The 21,464-nt window shown below is 46.0% G+C and overlaps 3 protein-coding genes across 8 annotated transcripts; 2 read left to right on the forward strand and 1 right to left on the reverse strand.

Moving 5' to 3' along the window:
- The first annotated feature begins 1,497 nt into the window (after nt 1-1,497).
- SRSF9 (serine and arginine rich splicing factor 9) lies at nt 1,498-21,464 on the forward strand. 5 transcript variants are annotated; one of them, XM_059676293.1, is made up of 5 exons: nt 1,498-1,907; nt 4,469-4,629; nt 7,892-8,064; nt 9,928-10,076; nt 20,515-21,464. In XM_059676293.1, the coding sequence occupies exons 1-4, from the start codon at nt 1,720-1,722 to the stop codon at nt 10,069-10,071; spliced, it is 666 nt and encodes a 221-aa protein (XP_059532276.1). In that variant the 5' UTR covers nt 1,498-1,719; the 3' UTR covers nt 10,072-10,076; nt 20,515-21,464. The 5 variants fall into 5 exon arrangements, with proteins under 5 accessions (XP_059532276.1, XP_059532278.1, XP_059532277.1 ...); XM_059676295.1 differs by lacking the exon at nt 20,515-21,464 and adding an exon at nt 16,944-16,962; XM_059676294.1 differs by lacking the exon at nt 20,515-21,464 and adding an exon at nt 15,484-16,317.
- On the reverse strand, nt 11,920-19,683 carry GATC (glutamyl-tRNA amidotransferase subunit C). Its single transcript, XM_059676298.1, has 3 exons — nt 19,373-19,683; nt 13,374-13,477; nt 11,920-12,286 (listed from the first exon to the last, which is right to left on the reverse strand). Exons 1-3 carry the CDS (start codon nt 19,681-19,683, stop codon nt 12,234-12,236), a joined length of 468 nt encoding a protein of 155 aa, XP_059532281.1. The 3' UTR covers nt 11,920-12,233.
- Nucleotides 19,732-21,464, forward strand: TRIAP1 (TP53 regulated inhibitor of apoptosis 1). 2 transcript variants are annotated; one of them, XM_059676301.1, is made up of 2 exons: nt 19,732-19,911; nt 20,515-21,464. In XM_059676301.1, the coding sequence occupies exons 1-2, from the start codon at nt 19,732-19,734 to the stop codon at nt 20,596-20,598; spliced, it is 264 nt and encodes an 87-aa protein (XP_059532284.1). In that variant the 3' UTR covers nt 20,599-21,464. The 2 variants fall into 2 exon arrangements, with proteins under 2 accessions (XP_059532284.1, XP_059532283.1); XM_059676300.1 differs by having other exon boundaries at nt 20,418-20,554.

A 21,464-nucleotide genomic window follows, 5' to 3' on the forward strand; every position in this document is an offset into this window, starting at 1 on the left:
ACAAGGCTGTGTACTCAGACTCAAGATCACATTGGACCAGGGCTCTTTCCTGCTTGTGGTTTGAAGGCCAGCAAAGAACAACTCGAAGCTTTATACAGTCCAGAATACAACAGGCAGTCCTGAGTGTTTTATTTTAGAAATAACTTCCAGTGTTTTATTCCAATTATAAAAGTAGTACCTGCTACTTACAATTTGATAAATGCAGAAAAGCATAAATAAAGAAAAATATAGAAATCATTTCCATCAAGAGATATCTCCACAACGATTTGGAAGGTTATTATCTACCATGCTTTTTGTTACACGGGTACACGGGGTGAATATATATATACATATATATACATATATATATATATATATATATATATATATATATATATATATATATATATAGCATATATATCCCACGTTCAAAGGCTGTTTAATCGCGTTGTTTACCCATATCTTCAGAAAAAAATCACTTCTACTGTCGTGGTAAACAACCTGCTTCCCTATTTATAATGGTCTGGCCCTCTAGCAACTTCAGCGCGAAATTATAGCTAATTTGCCTACAAACGTCAGGTGGTCATAGTAACGTTTGTATATACCAGTGGGTATATACACTGGCCACTCAGTGTATATACTCACTGTATTACATATACTCCTAGTATTATATATATTCATAGTATTATATAGAACTGGATAATAATTTGTAAATTTTTATTCCCTTTTTTGTTGTTAATCCTCACTCACGGATGTTTATTCCATTGATTTTTAAAAATACATATTTCTTTATTGATTTCAGAGAGGAAGGGAGAGGGAGAGAAACGTGGATGATGAGAATCATTGGACGACTGCCTCCTGCGCGCCCCCTACTGGGGATCGGTGCCCTGACCCAGACTGGAACCTGCCCTCCCGGTTCTCAGGTCCATGCTCAACCATGAGCCACGCCCGCGGGTTGCACCGATTTTTAGAGATGGAAGGGAGGCCAGGAGGGAGGAGGCGGGGAGGGAAAGAGAAACATCTATGTGAGAGGCACATGGACTGGTTGCCTCCCGCACGCACCCCAACCGGCCCACACCCTAGGCACCCGCCCTCCACCGGGAATCAAACCCACGACCCTTTGGTGTGCGGGCGTGCGCTCCAACCACGGCGCACCCAGCCAGGGCTCTAAACAACTGTAAATGGGGACAGAGAGGCCCAGAGGCTACTGACCTGAGGCTGAGGGCCGCGACGGCCCTGCCCTGCCCTGCCCTGCCCTGCCCAGCCGCCGGGGACAGGCCCAGGCGCAGCGGGGTCAGCCCGCGGCCTGACTCTCCCCCGCCCCCCGCCCCGCACTGCCCGCGGGACACTGGCGAGAGCTCACAAACGCCTGAGGTAGGCGGCGCGACAGAGGCAGAAAACTGAGGCCCGGGGAGCCTGTCACTTGCCCACGTGCACGCGGCTAGTGAGGGAACTGCCTTCGGGAACTGAACCCCATCAGCTGGACTCCACGACCTCCCTTTGGACGCCCAGGGGTCCGCGGGCCAGTGCGCACGCGCCAGCCTCGCAGCCGCGTCCCCTTTAAGAGGATTCCTTTGGCTTCCTCCGACCCCTTCGCTTCCGCTCCGCGTTCCCACAATGCTGTGCGGCTGAGCGCCTCCGAGCCCGCGGGGACGCTGCGGGGGGACCCCGGCTGAGGAGGCGGCGGCGGCGGCGGCGGCGACGTGGGCTGCGGCGGGCCCGCGGCGTCGGGGGGTGCGGATGTCGGGCTGGGGGGACGAGCGCGGCGGCGAGGGCGACGGGCGCGTCTACGTGGGGAACCTTCCGACGGACGTGCGCGAGAAGGACCTGGAGGACCTGTTCTACAAGTACGGCCGCATCCGCGAGATCGACCTCAAGAACCGGCACGGCCTGGTGCCCTTCGCCTTCGTGCGTTTCGAGGACCCCCGGTGAGGCCCGCGCCGCCCGCCCGCGCCCCCGCCTTTCCTCCCCCTCCCCCTCCCCCGGCCTCCCCTCCCCCTCCCGGAGCCTCCCCTCCCCCCTCCGCGCAGACCCTCCGGGCGCCCCCAGGTGGAGGCTGTGGCCTCCTCTCCCTTCGGCTCCGGGCCGTCCTTGGCGCCGTCGTCACTTCCTCTATTTTTATTTTTGTTTTTTACTTCAAAATCTAAAAGCTGGGTCTCGGGAGGGTCCGAGAGCGCTTGACCTGGCGTCAGGGACGGTGCAGATGGTCACCTCGGCCTCGCGGCTGGAGCGGCGCCCCGCGGGGCAGCGGCCTGGGCACCTCGTCCTCGGAGCTGGCCGGGGAGGACTCGGCGGAGAGCGGGAGCGGCCGGGCGCCCCCCTCTCCGGACCCGCAGTGACGGGGGACACTCGCGGGGCTGTGGATGCCTTCGGGGGTCGCACAGGGTCCCTGACGGAACCGCTCTCCGTCCGCGCGCCCCGCCCCGCCGGGTTAGGGCTCGTCCTGGTAAAAGCGTCGAGGATCTGGAGCAGCTTCCGAAGCAGCTTCCGAAGCTGGCGGAGGGCCTCTCGCCTTCTCGCGTGAGGGAGGCGCCGCGAGACGCGGAGGGACCCCAGGATCTGAAGTGCGGGGCCCCCAGCGGGCCCGGAGGGGTCTTCGTGGCTTTGCGAGCTTCGTGCGCCCTCGCCCGGGGGAGACGGGGGACTTCCAGGGCCGCCCCGGAAGGACTGGCCGCCGGTGCCCTGCTCCTCGGGCGTGTGGTCGGGGGCGAGGGGAGCGTTTGAGGTGGGAAGGCAGGAAGCACCCTGAGGCTTTGGTTGCCATTTGCCTCAGAAATGGAACAGGCATTTCACACCTCCCTCCATGGGTAACGGGCCGGTGTGGTTCGGTGTGGTTCGAGCAGACCCCACTGCACCGTGCTAGGCATTTAGCACTTTCCGCCTCTGAGATAGGTATTGTTCATCACCTTTTATAGATGAGGAAACTGAGGGTTTAGATAATTGATAGAATGCTAGTAAGGAATCAGGGTAGGACTTGAATTCCCTGTTCTGCCCTTTTGGAATACAAACTTACTGTATAATATGCAACATCATTATCTCTTCCCTCATTTCTTTTTTTTTTTTTTTAAATGTTTTTTAAATATTTTATTGATGTTTTACAGAGAGATAGAGAGTTAGAAACATCGATCAGCTGCCTCCTGCACATCTCCTACTGGGGATGTGCCCGCAACCCTGGTACATGCCCTTGGCCGGAATCGAACCTGGGACCTTTCAGTCCGCAGGCCGAGGCTCTATCCACTGAGCCAAACCGGTTTCGGCCCTCATTTCTTTAATAATAGAAAAGCTACCATTTGATATCACTAGTTGCCAAGTTTCAAGCAAAGCACCACACACATAGGATCTTATTTAATCCTAAGAGTAACCTTTTGAAAAAGACATCAGTGATTAAGATGTGAAAACCTGACTCCTTACCCAGAGACAGCTACTAGTGAAGAACAGAAGAATGATGGTGCTAAAAGTCTGCTTTAAACCTTAGCAGGCCTGCCTCTCTGCCACTGCATTATAAATACAGCCAGGGTGGCCCTGGATGTGGTCTCCTTGCTTTTAATTCTAGGACCAAAATCATAAGTGACATGTGCCTGTGACAATGGAATGAGGCCTTCGTTAGTATCTCTTCAGCTCTGCTTGTCCACCAAGCCCTGAGGCCATTCTCTCATCCAGTCCTGGAGAGTCAGTTTAGTGTTCCTGCCTGTCCTAGAGCCTACAAAAAAACTAAGAGTAACTTTATCTTCTTTGGGGAAATTGTACCCAGATAGTGGTCTTGCCAACTTCTCCAAACCATGCTGAAACATACGCTTGAGGGAGTTTTATGTTCCTCACAAAACACTAAATTGCATTTGTCTTTTGAGCTTTTTTTTTTTTTTTAATATATTTTTATTGATTTCAGAGAGGAAGGGAGAGGGAGAGAGAGATAGAAACATCAATGAAGAGAATCATTGATTGGCTGCCTCCTGCACGCCTCCTACTGGAGATTGAGCCCGCAATTCGGGCATGTGCCCTTGACCAGTATTGAACCCGGGACCCTTCAGTCCGCAGGCTGCCGCTCTATCCACGGAGCCAAATCGGCTAGGGCTTGAGCTTTCTTTTTAAATGGGTTTTTCTTTCTATAGACTTGATGATACCAGGCCTTGTCGAAGAATATTAAAGGACTAATGTGTGGTATGCATTTTGAGAAACTGCACTCCAAAGTTAAACACTTTTATTGGCAAAATCGGTCATCTATTTATTCCTTTTTTGTTGTTGTTTCTAAATTAGTCCTCCTGTAAGTAATCTGTTTATCCATTCACTATCATTTCATACCTAGAAAACCCCATGTGTGATAGCTGTAAAGTTTAATTCCAATATTATGAAAAGTCTTCAAAGCAGTATTGCATCAAGATCCTGTTTTGTTTTCTCACTCTAGGTTTTCCTTTCATACTTGTTACTTATGCCCCTTACTGGGAGTCATTCAGCCTCCTGAGCAGCACTAACACCAAATTTTTCTTTGCAGAGATGCTGAAGATGCAGTTTATGGAAGGAATGGTTATGATTATGGCCAGTGTCGACTTCGTGTGGAGTTCCCCAGAGCTTATGGAGGTCGGGGTGGGTGGCCCCGTGGTGGGAGGAATGGACCTCCTACAAGAAGATCTGATTTCCGAGTTCTTGTTTCAGGTATGTTTCTTTCAACCCGAATGAGATGATGCATGTAAACTACTTAGCACAGTCTGGCCTCGAGAAATGTTAGCTGTTATTCTTCAGTGCATGGCATACATGGTGTTTTTCCCCTTAGCCTATGCACACTGACAGTCTGAAAACCTGCCCTGTCTTGCCAGTGAGGGAGGTATCTTGCAAATGAAACTGCACCAGTAGTAGCCTTGTTAGAACATAAAGGTGGTGTTTTTTTTAAAAATATATTTTTATTAATTTCAGAGAGGAAGAGAGAGGGAGAGAGAGATAGAAACATCAATGATGAGAGAAAATCATTGATTCACCGCCTCCTGCACGCCCCACACTGGGGACCAAACCCACAACCCAGGCATGTACTCTTGGCCGGAATTGAACCTGGGACCCTTCAGTCTGCAGGCCCACACTGTATCCACTGAGCCAAACCAGCTAGAGCAAACGTGTTTCTTATAAAGGAGTTTTCTAGTGTTGAAAGGGAAAATGATAGCAAAACCCCTTGAGCTGTAATTCTAAGGATTTTTAAAAAAATATATTTTATTGACTTTTCACAGAGTGGAAGGGAGAGGGATAGAGAGCCAGAAACATCGATCAGCTGCCTCTCACACACCCCCCACTGGGAATGTGTCCGCAACCAAGGCACATGCCCTTGACTGGAATCGAACCCGGGACCCTTCAGTCCGCAGGCCGACGCTCTATCCACTGAGCCAAACCGGCCAGGGCTGGGTTTTTTTTTTAATGTTCCATGGTATTGGACTTGAAAAGATATTCCAGAAGCCAGATTTAAACAACTTACCCAGCTGTGAATCCTGAAAAAAGACCAGTTTTTCTGGTGGTTTTGGGCTTATCCTATATAATAAACGGGTAATATGCAAATAAACTGAACGGCTGAATGACCAGTCACTGATGCTCACTAACCACCAGGGGGCAGATGCTCAATGCAGGAGCTGCCCCCTGGTGGTCAGTGCACTCCCACAGGGAGAGCTCCACTCAGCCAGAAGCCCAGAAGCTCAGGAGCAGGGCTCACAGCTGGCAGGCAGCGGTGGTGACAGGAGCCTCTCTGGTATAAAATAAGAAAAACAACTTAGTGTCTTACAGATTGTATTTCAGAATATAGAACAAAATATCTAGATTGACAGGTGATAAAATAATATGCTCAGGTTTATTCATCTTTTGAAATAACAACACTGGTAAAGACCTGGGGGCTTTTGCACATTTTGTGGGTGTTTTAGGGCCCTGGTGGAGTAAAATGTCTTGGGGAGCCTGGCACCTTTTTCTATGGGAATATCACAATCACAGCTGATTCCCATTGTGCTTAAGAGTGATACTCAGTGTCTGCCTATTGCAGTGATGGTGAACCTTTTGAGCTCGGCGTGTCAGCATTTTGAAAAACCCTAACTTAACTCTGGTGCCTTGTCACATATAGAAATTTTTTGATATTTATTTTATATATTTAAGTGCCATTTAACAAAGAAAAATCAACCAGAAAAATGAGTTTGCGTGTCATAGGTTTGCCGTCACTGGCCTATTGTGTCCCTTCTTAATTTTATTTTTTTTAAATATATTTGTATTGATTTCAGAGAGGAAGAGAGAAACATCCATGATGAGAGAGAATCATTGATTGGTTGTCTCCTGAACACCCCCCTCCCCCCCGCCCCCAACTGGGGATTGAGCCCCCAACCCTGGCTTGTGCCCTTGTTGGTAATCAAACCTGGGACCCTTCAGTTCACAGGCTGACACTCTATCCACAGCCAAACCAGCTAGGGCTTTTTTTTTTTTATTATAGTGTATTTTTATTGATCTTAGAGAAGAAGGGAGAGGGAGAGAGAGAAACATCAATGATGAGGAGTCATTGATTGGCTGCTTTCTGCACACCCCCTATAGGGAATCGAGCCCGCAACCCAGACATGTGCCCTTGGTTGGAATCGAACCCAGGACCCTTCAGTCCAAAAACCGACACTCTATCCACTGAGCCAAACTGGCCAGGGCCTTCTTAATTTTTTTAACCCCAGGACTCTGTTCCCTCCTTCAAGAAGTCATACAGTTGTTTTTTCCTCTCCATGCTGCTCTGAAATCCTGCCTAGAAAACTGTTAGGAAATGGCTGCAGTCCTGAGCTGTGAGCGGTAAACACAGCCTTTGAGAGCAGGAGCACATATCCCTTTCATGATATCAGGTAGGGTTGTATGACTTCCTGCTAGTTTTAGCGTCTGAGTCTTACCTTTCCCCCACTGTATTGAAGAATATTGGTGATCTCTTAAGAGGTGTTTGTCCGTTAATCACACCTACAGAAAACCAAAACTTTAGATTTTTGTTAACTTCCATTACATTTTGGTTATTTCATTGGATGGTTTCAAATTCCCATGTCCTGGGAACCCTGTCAGGCAAGAAATCATTGATTGCCCAGACGGATGTGGCTCAGTGGTTGAGCATCGACCCAGGAACCAAGAGGTCGCCGGTTTGATTCCTGGTCAGGGCATGTACCCAGGTTGGGGGCTCGATCCCGAGTGGGGGGCATGCGGGAGGCAGCCGGTCGATGATTCTCATCATTGATGTTTCTGTCTCTCTTTCCCTCTCCCTTCCTCTCTGATATCAATAAAAATATATTTTAAAAAAATCATTGATTGGTACTGAAATATTTCATATGGAATAAAGAACTCAAAGTCTTGGGAGTTTAGTATTAATTGAGGGACAAAGAGAGGCTATGAATTCTCAAGAGATACTAAAACTATAATGAAATGGACTTCTTGCTATCTTGGGGAGGCTTGTTCTGGAAGATTAGCCTAGGGTTAGCTTCTTTTTTAAGAATATCTGATTCTACATATTTATTTTTTAATCCTCATCTGAGGATATTTTTACATTGATTTTTAGAAAGTGGAAGAGGGAAATATCGATGTGAGAGAAACACATGGATTGGTTGCCTTCTGCACAAGCCCCGACCAAGGCCTGGGCCAGGGAGGAGTCTGCAACCGAATTACATGCCCTTGACCGGAACTGAACCCCGGACACTTCCGTTCACAAGCCAATGCTCTACCCACTGAATCAAACCAGCTAGGGCTCTAGGGCTAGCTTCTTAAGGTGGTTTGCCACCTATACTTTAGTGCTCTTTGATTTCGTGTCCCTTACCCAGATTTGTGATTTGGGAACTCTCAGGATTTAAAAGTAGTGATGGAGAAGGGACCTGAGGTATTGCTGGCTCTTAACAGGACATTTCACACAGCTGAAGGATTGGCCTCTTATGTTCTCCATCCCTAGGACTTCCTCCCTCAGGAAGCTGGCAGGACCTGAAGGATCACATGCGAGAAGCTGGAGACGTCTGTTACGCAGATGTGCAGAAGGACGGAATGGGGATGGTTGAGTATCTCAGAAAAGAAGACATGGAATATGCCCTGCGTAAACTGGATGACACCAAATTCCGCTCTCATGAGGTGGGTCCCCACCTTCTGTTGAGGAGCTTGTAGCCAGTCCACTCCACCCGAAGCTGACCTAGCAGAAGTAGCAACAGGCCATGCATTTGCCACTTGATGACCTCACTGTTCCATTAAAGATCTATCTTAAGTGGACAAAGCCAAGGAATTCATCATGCCTAAGCCCTGCAGGGTCATAACAGAGAGAAATCTGCATTCATAGTATTTTTAACCTGGAGAGAATACTGTGCAGTCTGTCATAATGTGGTGAGCTATTGTGATAACGTCCTTCTCATAACTGGCTTAATCTTTAATGTCTCTGAACCTAAATATTATGGCTGTCTCTCCTCTGGGTCTAGTATGGGCTCTGCAAGCCAGCCTCATCTCAGCCTTTCTAGAGACTGCTATTGGGGCAGAGTTGTCACTTCATTGTTCTTTCCCAAAGTAGTGCAGGACCCTTTTTGGAACCTGAGCCACCTTGTTATTTTTTTGTGGTTGATCACCTCACCCTCAGGGCTTAGTTATGGATGTCCTTTCAAGAAGGCAGCTGCTGCCCAGCTGATTTAGCTGAGTGGATAGAGCTTCAGCCTGCGGACTGAAGGGTCCCAGGTTCGATTCTGATCAAGGGCACATGCCTGGGTTGGGGGCTTGATCCCTAGTATGGGGCGTGCAGGAGGCAGCCAATCAATGATTCTCTCCTTCTCCCTTCCTCTCTGAAATCAATAAAAAAATACATATTTTTTTTAAAAGGCAGCTGCTGCTTTGGATATCTCAATCTGATTCGAATGGCGACTATCCCTTTGATACCATTGAGACCAGATATTAGACCAATTGGACTTTTTTTTTCCTGGTTATCTTGCCTAACTTGCTGTGGGGTTTAGGGATGTCTAAAGACATGAATATCTAGGCCCATTTCTTTTTCTAAGGATTCATATAATTCCCTAATATTATGGGGTGAGGGATGTATGGCTTAACAATGCTTTTGCTCAGACTCACTCTTAGGACTTGAAATTGGAGCAGAAATACAATAGCACCCAGTCAAATACATGCAAAGCAGAACTTCAGGTTAAATCCAATTATTGACTTCACGTAGGGGAAAAGCATCTTGCTCTTTCCTTTTAGCATATTTAGATTTTCTGAAAATGGTGGCTGATGGCAAAGGGCTTGGAAAAAGGCCAGACTGAACGTGACTCCTGCTGCTTAGCTGAGCTACTCTCAATTCTGGTTCCTCCATATGCAAAATAGAATAGAACTGTGTTACAAGACTTGCTGGTAAGTTAAATTATGAAAAAACTAAAGCATCTAGCCCAAGTCCTGACACCTGGGAGATGCTGAATACAGGTTAGCTCCTTCCATCGGTACCCATTGAAAGATGCATATGAAGCAGCAGGGGATTGAACTATACTAGTACAGGGTAGGACAAAAGTAAGTTTACAGTTGAGAGTATGTGAAACAGTTTATTTTTGTATTTATTAATTACTGTGTTTTTCCATATGAATAACTGTAAACCTACTTTTAAACCTACTTTCGCCCCTCCATATAATATATATAATCTCTGAGAGCCTTTCCAGTTCTTAGATTTTAGGGGGTTAGTGGCAGTTAATTAAGATATGTTAGCAGTAATAGCTAGCATTTGAGCATTTACACATGTCAAGTTACGATTTATTATTTGTGTCACCTTGAGCAGATGAGAGCATTCTTGAAATGGACTAGTAAGAGTACCTACCCCAATAGAATTGCGGTGGTTTGATGAGATTAACATTGTGCCAGGCAAATAGTTAGTGTTCAATACATCACTATTATTGTTAGGCAGTTATGCTAGGTGTTGGTAGACTTTATTATTCTGGGTCTTATTTTACATTTTACTTTTTGTTTGAATTTCAGGGTGAAACTTCCTACATCAGAGTTTATCCAGAGAGAAGCACCAGCTATGGCTACTCACGGTCTCGGTCTGGGTCAAGAGGCCGTGACTCTCCATACCAAAGCAGGGGTTCCCCACACTACTTCTCTCCCTTCAGGCCCTACTGAAACAGGTGATGGGAATTTTTTTCTTTATTTTTTTAGGCGAACTGAGCTGCTTTATGCTCAGAATTTACATTCCAGATTGATGATTTAGTGTCTTAGAAAATTTTTTTAATTTTTTTTAAAGGAAATAAAATTACATAATTTCTACCAGGGCCATATTAGCAGTGAAACATTTTCAACTGCAGAAATTGTGGTTTTGGTTCAGAAACAAGTTGTATATTTTTCACCCCTGATTATGGGAAAAAAAAAATCAGTGCTATGTGTTTGTGGGTTGCTCTGCTATGGAGATCAGCAGTTACTGTGACTAAATGGACCCATTCTGTTTAGAAATATATTTTAAATGTTTCATAATTGACATGTGTGGTTGTCCTTGATTAAGTTCATAGATTTCACCAAACAGGCATACTGATTAAAAATAACTGAGTTGTAGTGATAGCTTGTGCTCAGTTGGTAAGGAGCAGGAATGGATAACTTTGGGGATAAAGATAGTTGCTCTGCCCTAGCCGGTTTGGCTCAGTGGATAGAGCATCAACCTGCGGACTGAAGGGCCCCGAGTTCCATTCCGGTTAGGGGCACATGTCTGGGTTGTGGGCTCGATCCCCAGTAGGGATCGTGCAGGAGGCAGCCAATCAATGATTCTCATCATTGATGTTTTTATCTCTCTTCCCTCTCTGGTATCAATTATTTATATATATATATATTTATTTATTTATTTATTTATTTTAAGGTAGTTGCTCTGATGATAGTTTGAGAACTTCTATCCCAAGGGCAGTTCAGGTTCTCTTTTTTTCTTTTAAATATATATTTTTATTGATTTCAGAGAGGAAGGGAGAGATAGAAACATCAATGATGAGAGAGAATCATTGATCAGCTGCCTCCTGAACACCCCCTACTGGGGATCGGGCCTACAAATCGGGCATGTACCATTGACTGGAATCGAACCCAGGACCCTTTAGCCTGCAGGTCAACACTCTATCCACTAATCCAAACCAGCTAGGGTCTATCACTTTTACTTCTAAATATGTCTCATTTATCTTTGCTACCTGAACTTTAAAAATTTTTTTATTTTTCAATTATAATTTACTTTCAATATTATTTTGTCTTGGTTTGGGGTCTACAGCATAGTGGTTAAACAATCATGTACTTTACAAAGTGTCCCCCACTCTCCACTCCTGGTATTTCCAGTACGCACCTGGCACCATACAGTTACCACAGTATTGACTGCTGCACTTTACATTCCCGTGACTATGTTGTAACTACCCATTAGTACTTCTCAATCCCACCCCTTTCACCCAGTCCCCCAGCCCTTATCCCTTTGGCTACTACCAGTCCACTCTCTGTATCTATGAGGTATGTGAGCTTAAAAAAAAAAAAGTCTTGCGGGGGCGGTGTATGTGTGTGTGAACACAGCATCTTGGATTCTGCTCAATTCAGTAATTATGGGGGTCAACTATGTCCCAGGCCTGGGGGGTATATTTTTTACATAACCCACTTTACTGAAGTGTAACATGTAAAGAAATATTTAATATATACAACTTAATGACTTTGGGGTTCAGTATACACCCCTGAACCCACCACCATCAAAGCCATTAAGTGCTTTTCAGAAAGTAAAACTGCATGTGTGGTTAATATCCCCTTTGCATGTAATCACTTTGTGGGATGGATGTCAGGAATTGCAAAGCTGTACAGTCTACTTTGAACACTCTTCAGAATTTAGCAGAAAGTTAACCCTCTGTTCAGAACAAAGTGGGTACGCAGGAACAAACTCAAGTGTGTTTGGTAAAGATAAAAGGGTGCTCAGGTCAATGGAAACAGCAACTAAAAAGGACAACTCGGGTTATCACACTGTGGTCAGATACAATGTCTAACAGATTATATTAAAAAAAATTCACTTAAGTACAATTGGGTAGACAATTTTGGGAGGAGATAATATCTTCCAAAATGAACATTTCATTGGAAATAGACAATACCTTAGCTTCAGGAACACATTGCCTTGTTTTGGCTAGATCTTTCCCAGTTCTATCTGCAGAAGAGTTAATTACTAAGAAAAATACTTAATCATCGATTTTTTCCGGTTGCTGAGGGAAGTGGGCACTTTAGTGTTCATAACAAAGTACCATCGTGCTTCCATGTATTCACAGTGTACCCCTTCCCAGAATAGCTCTTCAGCTCTGTGAGACGGGCTCTTGTTCATCCAGCTTTGGCAAAGAGATATTACCTGTTTGAAAATAATAATAAAGGAGCATGTTATAGCTGACCCTGCTTTCCCAGCTGGCTCTTTTGAGCTAACTTATCATTGGTTTGTCATGGAAAATAAACAATGAAAGTAAGTGTAGCTACCAACCTGTTTTTTAAAATAATCAGTTATAAGTGAAGCCTAATTCACTTTTCAATAAGGAGCAGATTAATGTTAATTAAGCATCTATATGCATATAGGAAGGGAGGGAAGACTATGACTGTGAACTCACTTTGTCCCAAGAAACAAAGTCTGACACAAGGTTCTGTTTAGAAGTAACATGTGATCAGTGGATATGTCTGCTGAAACTGTGATAGCCGTCAGGCTCTGAGATAGATTGAGAAGTCTTACTTCTCTCCACAGTTAACTGAGGCGGATTAGTGAATCAGGCATGGTTTAGAGTTCACAAATGTTTTAGCTTTCCTTCCAATCCTTGCTTCAACCAGAGCCTTGCTTTAACTGGTTGGTCTTGATCAAAGAGGTAATCCCTGAGCTGGAGGGCTGATGTTGCCCTGGACAATGCTCGGAATGATTCTCTGCTGAAGGATCTCCTGAACTTGAGGTTGGCATTGGAAAATCATCTACCTGAGTGCTTAGGCTACAAATACTTATACATATGCAGAAGCTTATCTGCAGAAGAAATAAAAAAACCCACCCAAAGTTCTGGGTTTTATTACTGGCCCAGAATTATTTTTAAATTTTCACTTAAAATAGTTGCAGTGAGGTTTAAAAATGCAGATTTTTACACCAAGGGTTGCAAACTGATAGCTCACAGAATACATCTGGCTTATAGGTATGTTTTATTTGCATGGTCTTTTTTTTTCTCTCATTAGTTGCCAGTACTTAAAATTTGGGAAATACCACACAAAATGCCAGATGTCCACGTTCTCTGGGACATTCCTGCCTGAGAAGCAGTGAATACCAGTTGCCCCTTTAGGTAGAGCTTGAGCTTCAGATTTGCTACTGGACATACTCGTCTCCACCCCAGTTCTATTTGGGGAATATACAGTTCCTACTGTATTCTTAATTTACTGTGGGACAAGCTTGTTAAACTTTGGGAAACACGTACCTGGGGGAGCCACAAAATACTCCTCCACAACTCGATGGGAGTTCTGTAGTAGTTCTTCAGCACAGTTGCCCTCTACCACATTGTCGGATCTCAGGTAAAGACATCTACAAAACCAGAAGCTTAAGGTTACCTCTTGGGAGAACAGGCTTTGAAGGCATGGGTGGAGAGGGTCAAGGATGGGGGAACAAAGACACAGCATATTCTTGAGTTCTGGGCACTGCTCAAAAGTGGAAGAGATATGCCCTAGCTGGTTTGGCTCAGTGGATAGAGCGTCAGCCTGTGGACTGAAAGGTCCCAGGTTGGATTCCAGTCAAGTGCACATGCCCAGGTTGTGGGCCCAACTTCTAGTAGGGGGCGTGCAGGAGGCAGCCAATCAATGGTTCTTTCTCATCACTGATGTTTCTATCTCTTTCCCTCTCCCTTCCTCTCTGAAATCAATAAAAATATACACTGAGTGGCCAGATTATTATGACCACCTGACGTTTGTAGGCAAATTAGCTATAATTTCACACTGAAGTTGCTAGAGGGCCAGACCATTATAAATAGGGAAGCAGGTTGTTTACCACAACAGTAAAAGTGATTTTTTTCTGAAGATACGGGTAAACAACGCGATTTAACAGCCTTTGGACGTAGGATATATCTGAACATGAGTGGCCAGATTATTATGACCACCCCATTAGTACTTCGTTGGGCCACCTTTTGCCTTCAATACTGCCGCGATTCTTCTTGGCATTGACTCCATGAGATGTTGAAAGGTGATGCCAGGAATCTGACACCATGCCTGATGAATAGCACTGTCCAGTTCTGTGAGATTTGATGGTTGTGGAACCAGCTGCCTGATGGCTCTTTTAACTTCGTCCCCCAAATGCTCAATTGGATTGAGATCTGGTGATTGTGGGGGCCACCTAAGCAAGGTAAAGTCTCCCTCATGTTCTTGAAACCACTCCTGCACAATACGAGCAGTGTGGCACGGCGCATTGTCTTGTTGGAAGAAGCCATCTCCATTGGGATACGCCATGAACATGATAGGATGAACTTGATCAGCAATGATACTTAGGTATGTTGTGCTATTCAGCCGTTGTTCCACACTAATTAAAGGGCTCAAATCATGCCAGGAAAACATGCCCCAAACCATAACACTGCCCCCCCAGCTTGAAGGGTTGTACTCATGCATGTGGGATGCATACTTTCATGCTGTTTCTGCCAAATTCTCACTCTGCCATTTGCATGATGCAACTGGAAACGTGATTCATCGGGCCACATGACTTTTCCAATGCTCAACTGTCCAATGCTTGTGTTCCTGTGTGAACTGGAGACTTTTTATCTTGGTAACTGCAGACAGCAAAGGTGTTCGATCAAGCCTTCGCCTTCCATATCCTATATGATGCAGTGTACAGCTAATTTGCCTACAAACATCAGGTGGTCATAATAATCTGGCCACTCACGTACAAATATATCCCGTGTTCAAAGGCTGTTAAATCGCGTTATTTACCCATATCTTCAGAAAAAGTCACTTCTGTCGTGGTAAACAACCTGCTTCCCTATTTATAATGGTCTGGCCCTTTAGCAACTTCAGCGTGAAATTATAGCTAGTTTGCCTACAAACGTTAGGTGGTCATAATAATCTGGCCACTCAGTGATATTTTTTAAAAAGTGGAAGAGCTATGGTCAACATTAGATTAAGTGACAGTGTACAACTTATAGATTCTTCCAACAACCCTTTGCAGCAAGTGGTTATTACTCCTTGGGATTGAGAAATTAAAATATTTTTGGATAATTACTATGGGTAAGTTTCTTTTGGTGGAGGTAGGTAATTAAAGGCAATTGAAATACAATATGTTAAATCTAACAGGTAAGCACAGCTTGTCAAGGGAGTAGAAAGGGACACCTGACTCAGCCTGGGTGAGGAACAATTACTCAGAAGAGGTGATGTCATTGCTAAAGGATGGGCAAAAAATAGCTGGATTGGGAGGATGGGAAATGGACTTCCTGGCAGGTAACTTGCTCAAGAGTGGTTTATAAGTGACTTATGGGTACTAGTTCCTCAGTGCTGGACTAGGATCTGCGCCCAGTTCTGGTACTCCTAAGACAAGTGCTTTTTTCTTTACAGCCACCTTTGTGGAGATAAAAGTGCCTCCCCTTGCAAGATGTACCACAAACAACTCAGGACTTGCCCACTAGTAGCTTCATTAAAGTATGCAGATGGCAAACTAGTGAAACCAAACAGGAGCTGGACATCTATGAGGCTTCAATACTGTTTCAAGGTTTAAGAGTGCATGACAGGAGGTCTGAGCCTGCTTCCAGAGACTCGGGCTGAAAAATTAGCAGTCTGCTCAGTCACTGGTAGGGGAGCAGCCAAGCTCTTTCTGCTTTGAGCAAGGCATACACCTAGGGCAAAACCTAATGGAACAAAGGAGCAAGGATGTGACGTGAACATCTGGGCAGAGGCTGCCTAGAGGACTAATTTGTAAGACTTTTTTAAGGAAAGGACTAGTTCTTTTTGTGGCCTTAGACTAGACACAGTAAGCACTCAAAGTATGAAGAGTGGACAGCTGGGGTCCATTCTGGGACAGGCACTCTCTTAACTGGTCTTGAACAAGTATGATTTTAACAGACCTTAAGTTTCTTGCCAAAAAAAGTGAAGGTTGCACTACTGTTTTTTTGTTAATCACAGAAGGATTTTGTGTTTAAGAAAACTTAGACAATAAAAATCATCCATAAAAGTGACCGTTGAACTGTCTGGAGCTTGTGTTTCTGTTGGGCAGTATAACAAAATGGCTAAGAGCTTGGGCTCCTGAATTCAAGTCCCAGTGATGCCTTTTTCCCCACCATAGCCACCTTCACGTGGCATATGCGCAAATTATCCTCTATGTATCAGCTTCCTTATTTGTAGGATGCTTCATAGAGTAGCTGGGAAGTTTAAATAAAATGATGTTAAAAAATATCTGATATACTGGGTTTTATTCTCATGTCAATAAGAGATGGATGCTGAATAGCATCTGCTTTATTTATTTATTTATATTGATTTCAGAGAGGAGGAGAGATAGAAACATCAATGATGAGAGGGACTCATTGATTGGCTGCCTCCTGCATGCCCCCTACTGGGGATCAAATCAAGCCTGCAACCTGGACATGTGCCCTTGACCAGAATCGAACCTGGGACCCTTCAGTCCTCAGGATGACACTCTATCCACTGAGCCAAACCAGCTAGGGCGCACCTGCTCCTTTTAGAAAGAGTTAGCACACCCCAAGTACACATCAGTCCCCACTACTCATTCAGAGTATAACTGCACTTCACCTGCTGTAATCACACTTAACCTGCCTAGTCTCTACAGACTGGAGGGGGGCCCATTGTTCCTGGGCCCTTGGAGATTTTGATGAAGACTCTCCTACTGCCAACAAGTTAAAAGCTACTGCTTTCCAACAGTTGATCTAGTAGCAACTGATTTATTCACTTCACCATGGGTGACATTTCCAGGAAAAAATTCATCCCTTTAATTATCACACATTTCCCTGTTTGTAATGATGTTTCTAGAATAAACCCACACCTCCCTGTTTTCTTCATCATAGGCTACTGAGCCCAGGGTCTCTCTGAGAGTGGCACTACAAGCAGACCCTTCACTTGGCAAGTAGATTAACTTACCTTGACCTCGGAATCATGTGTAAGACACCGAACGGGAATTGATGAGCTCTTCAGGTGCTGTGAATCACTCACTGACTAAATGCCTACCTCACCTCAGCTTTCTCAGTCCAAGTTCTACAAGAAAGTTTAGTCCAGATGCCGTAGGACACCCATTTTGATGATCAGCTCTGTGTCTGGGCTAATACTAGTTATATAGTAACCTATCCTTGGAAGGATTGAAAAGAGTCACTTGGATCTGTGTTCTGGTTCAGATGAAGAACCTGCTTGACAAAGGCTTCAGCTGTCAACTAGAAATCCCTGCCCTCCAGAGCTCACAGACAGTACTAAACTGGGAAATGCAAATAAAAAGTATGAATGGAGTATAGCAGCGCGGAGGAAGAGGCTCTGCCAGCCTCGGACTGACACTGGGGCAGTTCTGCTGTTTCAGTTTCTGCCCTTCCCTGGTATCAAGCTGGCTGCCAGGAGTCATTTCTCTAGGCACCACCCTACTTCTATCTACAAACATTCTCCCTCCCTCCTAATTTATTTCTAGTTTGATGCAGACCAGACTGAAAGTTAATCATTTTGGCTCAGAGTTTTTGGTTCAAATAAGGTTCCTGAGGGCCATCCTAAGCACTGAAGTATTTGGCTGCAGTCAGAGACGTCATCTGAGTCAGCCTCTGGCTTTGAGATGAAAGAGAATAAAGTTTCTACAGCACATCTAAAGCAGTAAGGCTCTGAGTTCCAAACCCTGACATCTCTCACTCCCTGGGAAACTTTGGGACATGTTACATAGCCTGTCTGTTAGTTTCTTCATCTATAAAAGATACTCGTATTTCCTTATTTTTAATTTATTTTTAAAATATATTTTATTGATTTTTTTATAGAGTGGAAGGGAGAAGGAGAGAGAGTTAGAAACATCGATGAGAGAAACATCAATGTGAGAGAAACATCGATCAGCTGCCTCCTGCACACCTCCTACTGGAGATGTGCCTGCAACCAAGGTACATGCCCTTGACCGGAATTGAACCTGGGACCTTTCAGTCCGCAAGCGGACGCTCTATCCACTGAGCCAAACTGGTTAGGGCAGGGCTGTTTCATTATTTTATGTATTTTTATTGATTTCAGAGAGGAAGGGAGAGGGAGAGATAGAAACATCAATGATGAGAGAATCATTGATCGGCTGCCTCCTGCATGCTCCCTACTGGGGATCGAACCCAAAACCCCAGAAATGTGCCCTTGACAGGAATGGAACCCAATAGAACCCAGGACCCTTCAGTCCACAGGCCCACCTTCTATGCACTGAGCCAGACCGGCTAGGGCTGTTTCATTATTTTTAACAACTGCTGAATAGTCCATTGTATGATGATGTATTTAGCCACAAAGGACACTTAGATTATATCTGTTTCTAGGGCAGCAGTTCCTTTTGGGGGTCCAACGACCCTTTCACAGGGGCAGCCTAAGACCATCAGAAAACACATAATTACATATTGTTTTTGTGGTTAATCACTAGGCTTTAATTATGTTCAATTTGTAACAATGAAAATACATCCTGCATATCAGATATTTACATTAAAACTCATAACAGCAAAATTACAGTTATGAAGTAGCAACGGAAATAATTTTACGGTTGGGGGTCACACAACATGAGGAACTGTATTAAAGGGTCACGGCGTTAGGAAGGTGGAGAACCACTGCTCTAGGGGGTTTTCTTTGTTTCTTTCTTACTATGAACAGATTTGCATACCCTGGATACTTGTACACACAGCTAGGTGCACTTTCACAGATAGTTCCATAAGCACTAGGTCAGACAATACGTACATTTACATTTTTGAAAAAAAAATTTGAGACTTGAACCCAACTTAGCAAGCAAGTCAGATATTAACAAGAGACATAACAATCAACAAAAATAGGACAGTCAAGAAATATATCTGAAGAAAACCCAATTAAGATAAGGAAGTGGGGAGGGGATTTGGACTGGTCAGGGCGGGCCCTTCAGAGGAGATAAACAGACCTGCGAAAGAGACAGATTGTTCAAGAAAAATGGAATAACAAGTGCAAAGATCCCAGCGAAGGAAGGATTTGGCGCGTTGGAGAAACGCATGGTGCCCACGCGATTGGACTGGTCAGGAGTGTGTCCACGAGCAGGGGGAGCTCTTGAAGGAGAACCTCCGAGACCATCAGCAGGTCGGGTTTCGTTCCCGGTGACACCGGGAGGAATTTAAACGCGAGGAAGGACCCGCTGGTCACGCTCCCCCGCGGTGACCGGGGCGAGTTCCTGACTCTCGCCCAAGGCTCTTCCTCCCTCGGGGCCCGAATCGCCACCCCAATGCCTGCACAGGCGCCACAGCCAGGCGTGGGCCGCAGCCGGGCTCACCTGTCCTCCAGGACCGACTCCAGGGGCTGCACCCCGTCCGTGTCCACGGCGCGGAGCCGGTCGGCGAAGGCCACGGCTCTCTCCAGCCGCGCCACGGCCTCCGGGCCGCCGAAGTCCACCAGCGCCAGCCGCTCCAGGTGCTCGACCACCTCGCGGGCGATGCGCCCCGTTCCCGGCGCCGCCCGCCCCGCCTCCCGCCCCGCGGAGACACCCCCGCCTCCGGCCTTCCCCGGAGACCCGGCCTGGGGGGCGAAGCCCCGGCACCCGCCCCGCGGGGCCCGGAGGACGCGCCGCCCCGCCCGCGCCCACATGCCGCCTCCTCCCGGACTCCGTCCCGCGCCCGCCGGCGACGCCGGGGAATGACGACGTCAGAGTGCGCCGCCGCCGCCGCCATGAACAGCGTCGGGGAGGGCTGCACCGACATGAAGCGCGAGTACGACCAGTGCTTCAATCGCTGGTTCGCCGAGAAGTTCCTCAAGGGCGACAGCTCCGGGGACCCGTGCACCGACCTCTTCAAGCGCTACCAGCAGTGCGTCCAGGTGAGCGGGCCCCGCCCCGCGCTCCCCGGCCCTCGCCTCGGTCTCGAGGGCGTGGGACCGGGGCGTGGAGAAGAGCCTTGTCATTGAGGCCCCGGCAGGCCGCCGGCGCCACCACCGCGGCTGCGGGAGCTCTCCCGTGAGTTAAATGCTTGCTTCCCACGGAGCAGTCACATCACATTCTGTGGTTCACTCGGCGCTCATCGTGAACTTGCAAGTGGGCGTAGTTCTATCTGAAAACGAGCGCGCACGCCCAGGAAAAGGAAGTGCTGAGGCCGAGTTCACTAGAATCGTTGCCTTTTGGGGGTGGGGACGGGGGTGGGGGCAGTGCACTTTTCCACTCTTATTGTTTGGGGGTGAGGCTGGGTGTTAGCCTCTCTCTGGCCTGTTAAGACATTATAGAGGGCTTTATTTTTTGTTATAAACCCTTTATTGGCCTGATGGAGGGCTTTATTTTTTGTTGTTATAAACCCTTTATTGACCTGTTTTCTCTCCCTCCCTCCCTGCAGTTGCTGTCTTTATCCCAATTGCAGACAGGCAAAGTGAGGCTTGCTCAACGCCAGTAAGCTTCATATTGACCTTTATGATGTTCTCTTCTCCCATCAGAAAGCAATAAAGGAGAAGGAGATTCCCATCGAAGGACTGGAGTTCATGGGCCGTGGCAGAGACAGGCCTGAAAGCTCTTCTTGACCTTGTCAGTCACCTTGAAAATAGACTCCTCCGATCTGGAAATGTGAGCCCTCTGGATTTTGTCAATTAAGTTAGCTGTGAAGACAGCCATCAATTTAATGAGGACTTATTTTCCTCCTAGATGTTTTCCTCTCACTTTGAACCATCACTTTTTACTTTGGGATGATTTCTCACTTGCTGTGACATCTTGCAGGAACTCGCTGTGCTAAAACTGAATGATTTCTTGGGATTATGGTTGCAATACTTCATCTGGGATCTTGTATCGAAAGACTGATAAACTTGTCAGGATAATCATGGTTGCCTGACCCCTAGAGTTATGCCTCAAAGGACATTAGATATACTGTACTGGGGTCATTGTTCATGGAAGCAACTGGTTAGGACCTCTTTTCTCTCAGGGAGCTAATCCTCTGAAAAGGGATCCCAGCATGACTGTTTCAATCAATGCTTGGGAGCAGTTTTATTTTTTATATAGTAACTTAACTGTTCAGATTGCTCAATGGTGGACTGGGTTAGCTAAGAGGAAGCTTTTAACAGTTCCTGGCCTTAACAAGAGGTGTCAGGTCTCAGATTAAGATGTGAAAGCTTCAAGAACGTTAGTACGAACACCATTTCAGAGTTCATAGTTCAGTCATTAAGATCCCTGGAGTATGCTATGGAGGAAAATCCTAAATTGCAAAGATTTGCTGCTGTGGCCAGCTTTCAAGCTAAGTCAATGAATTAAGTCAACCTGTATATCATGAAAATGCCAAAATACTGTATCTGGTTAGGGAGAAAGGAATTTGCTTTATTTGCGTTGTTTACCCACCCTGCCCTGTAATATCTGTAATCATGAAGATGGAATAAATTGTAACATTTCGTTTCTATCA

This window comes from Myotis daubentonii, chromosome 19 (assembly GCF_963259705.1).
Source record: "Myotis daubentonii chromosome 19, mMyoDau2.1, whole genome shotgun sequence".
NCBI lineage: Eukaryota > Metazoa > Chordata > Mammalia > Chiroptera > Vespertilionidae > Myotis > Myotis daubentonii.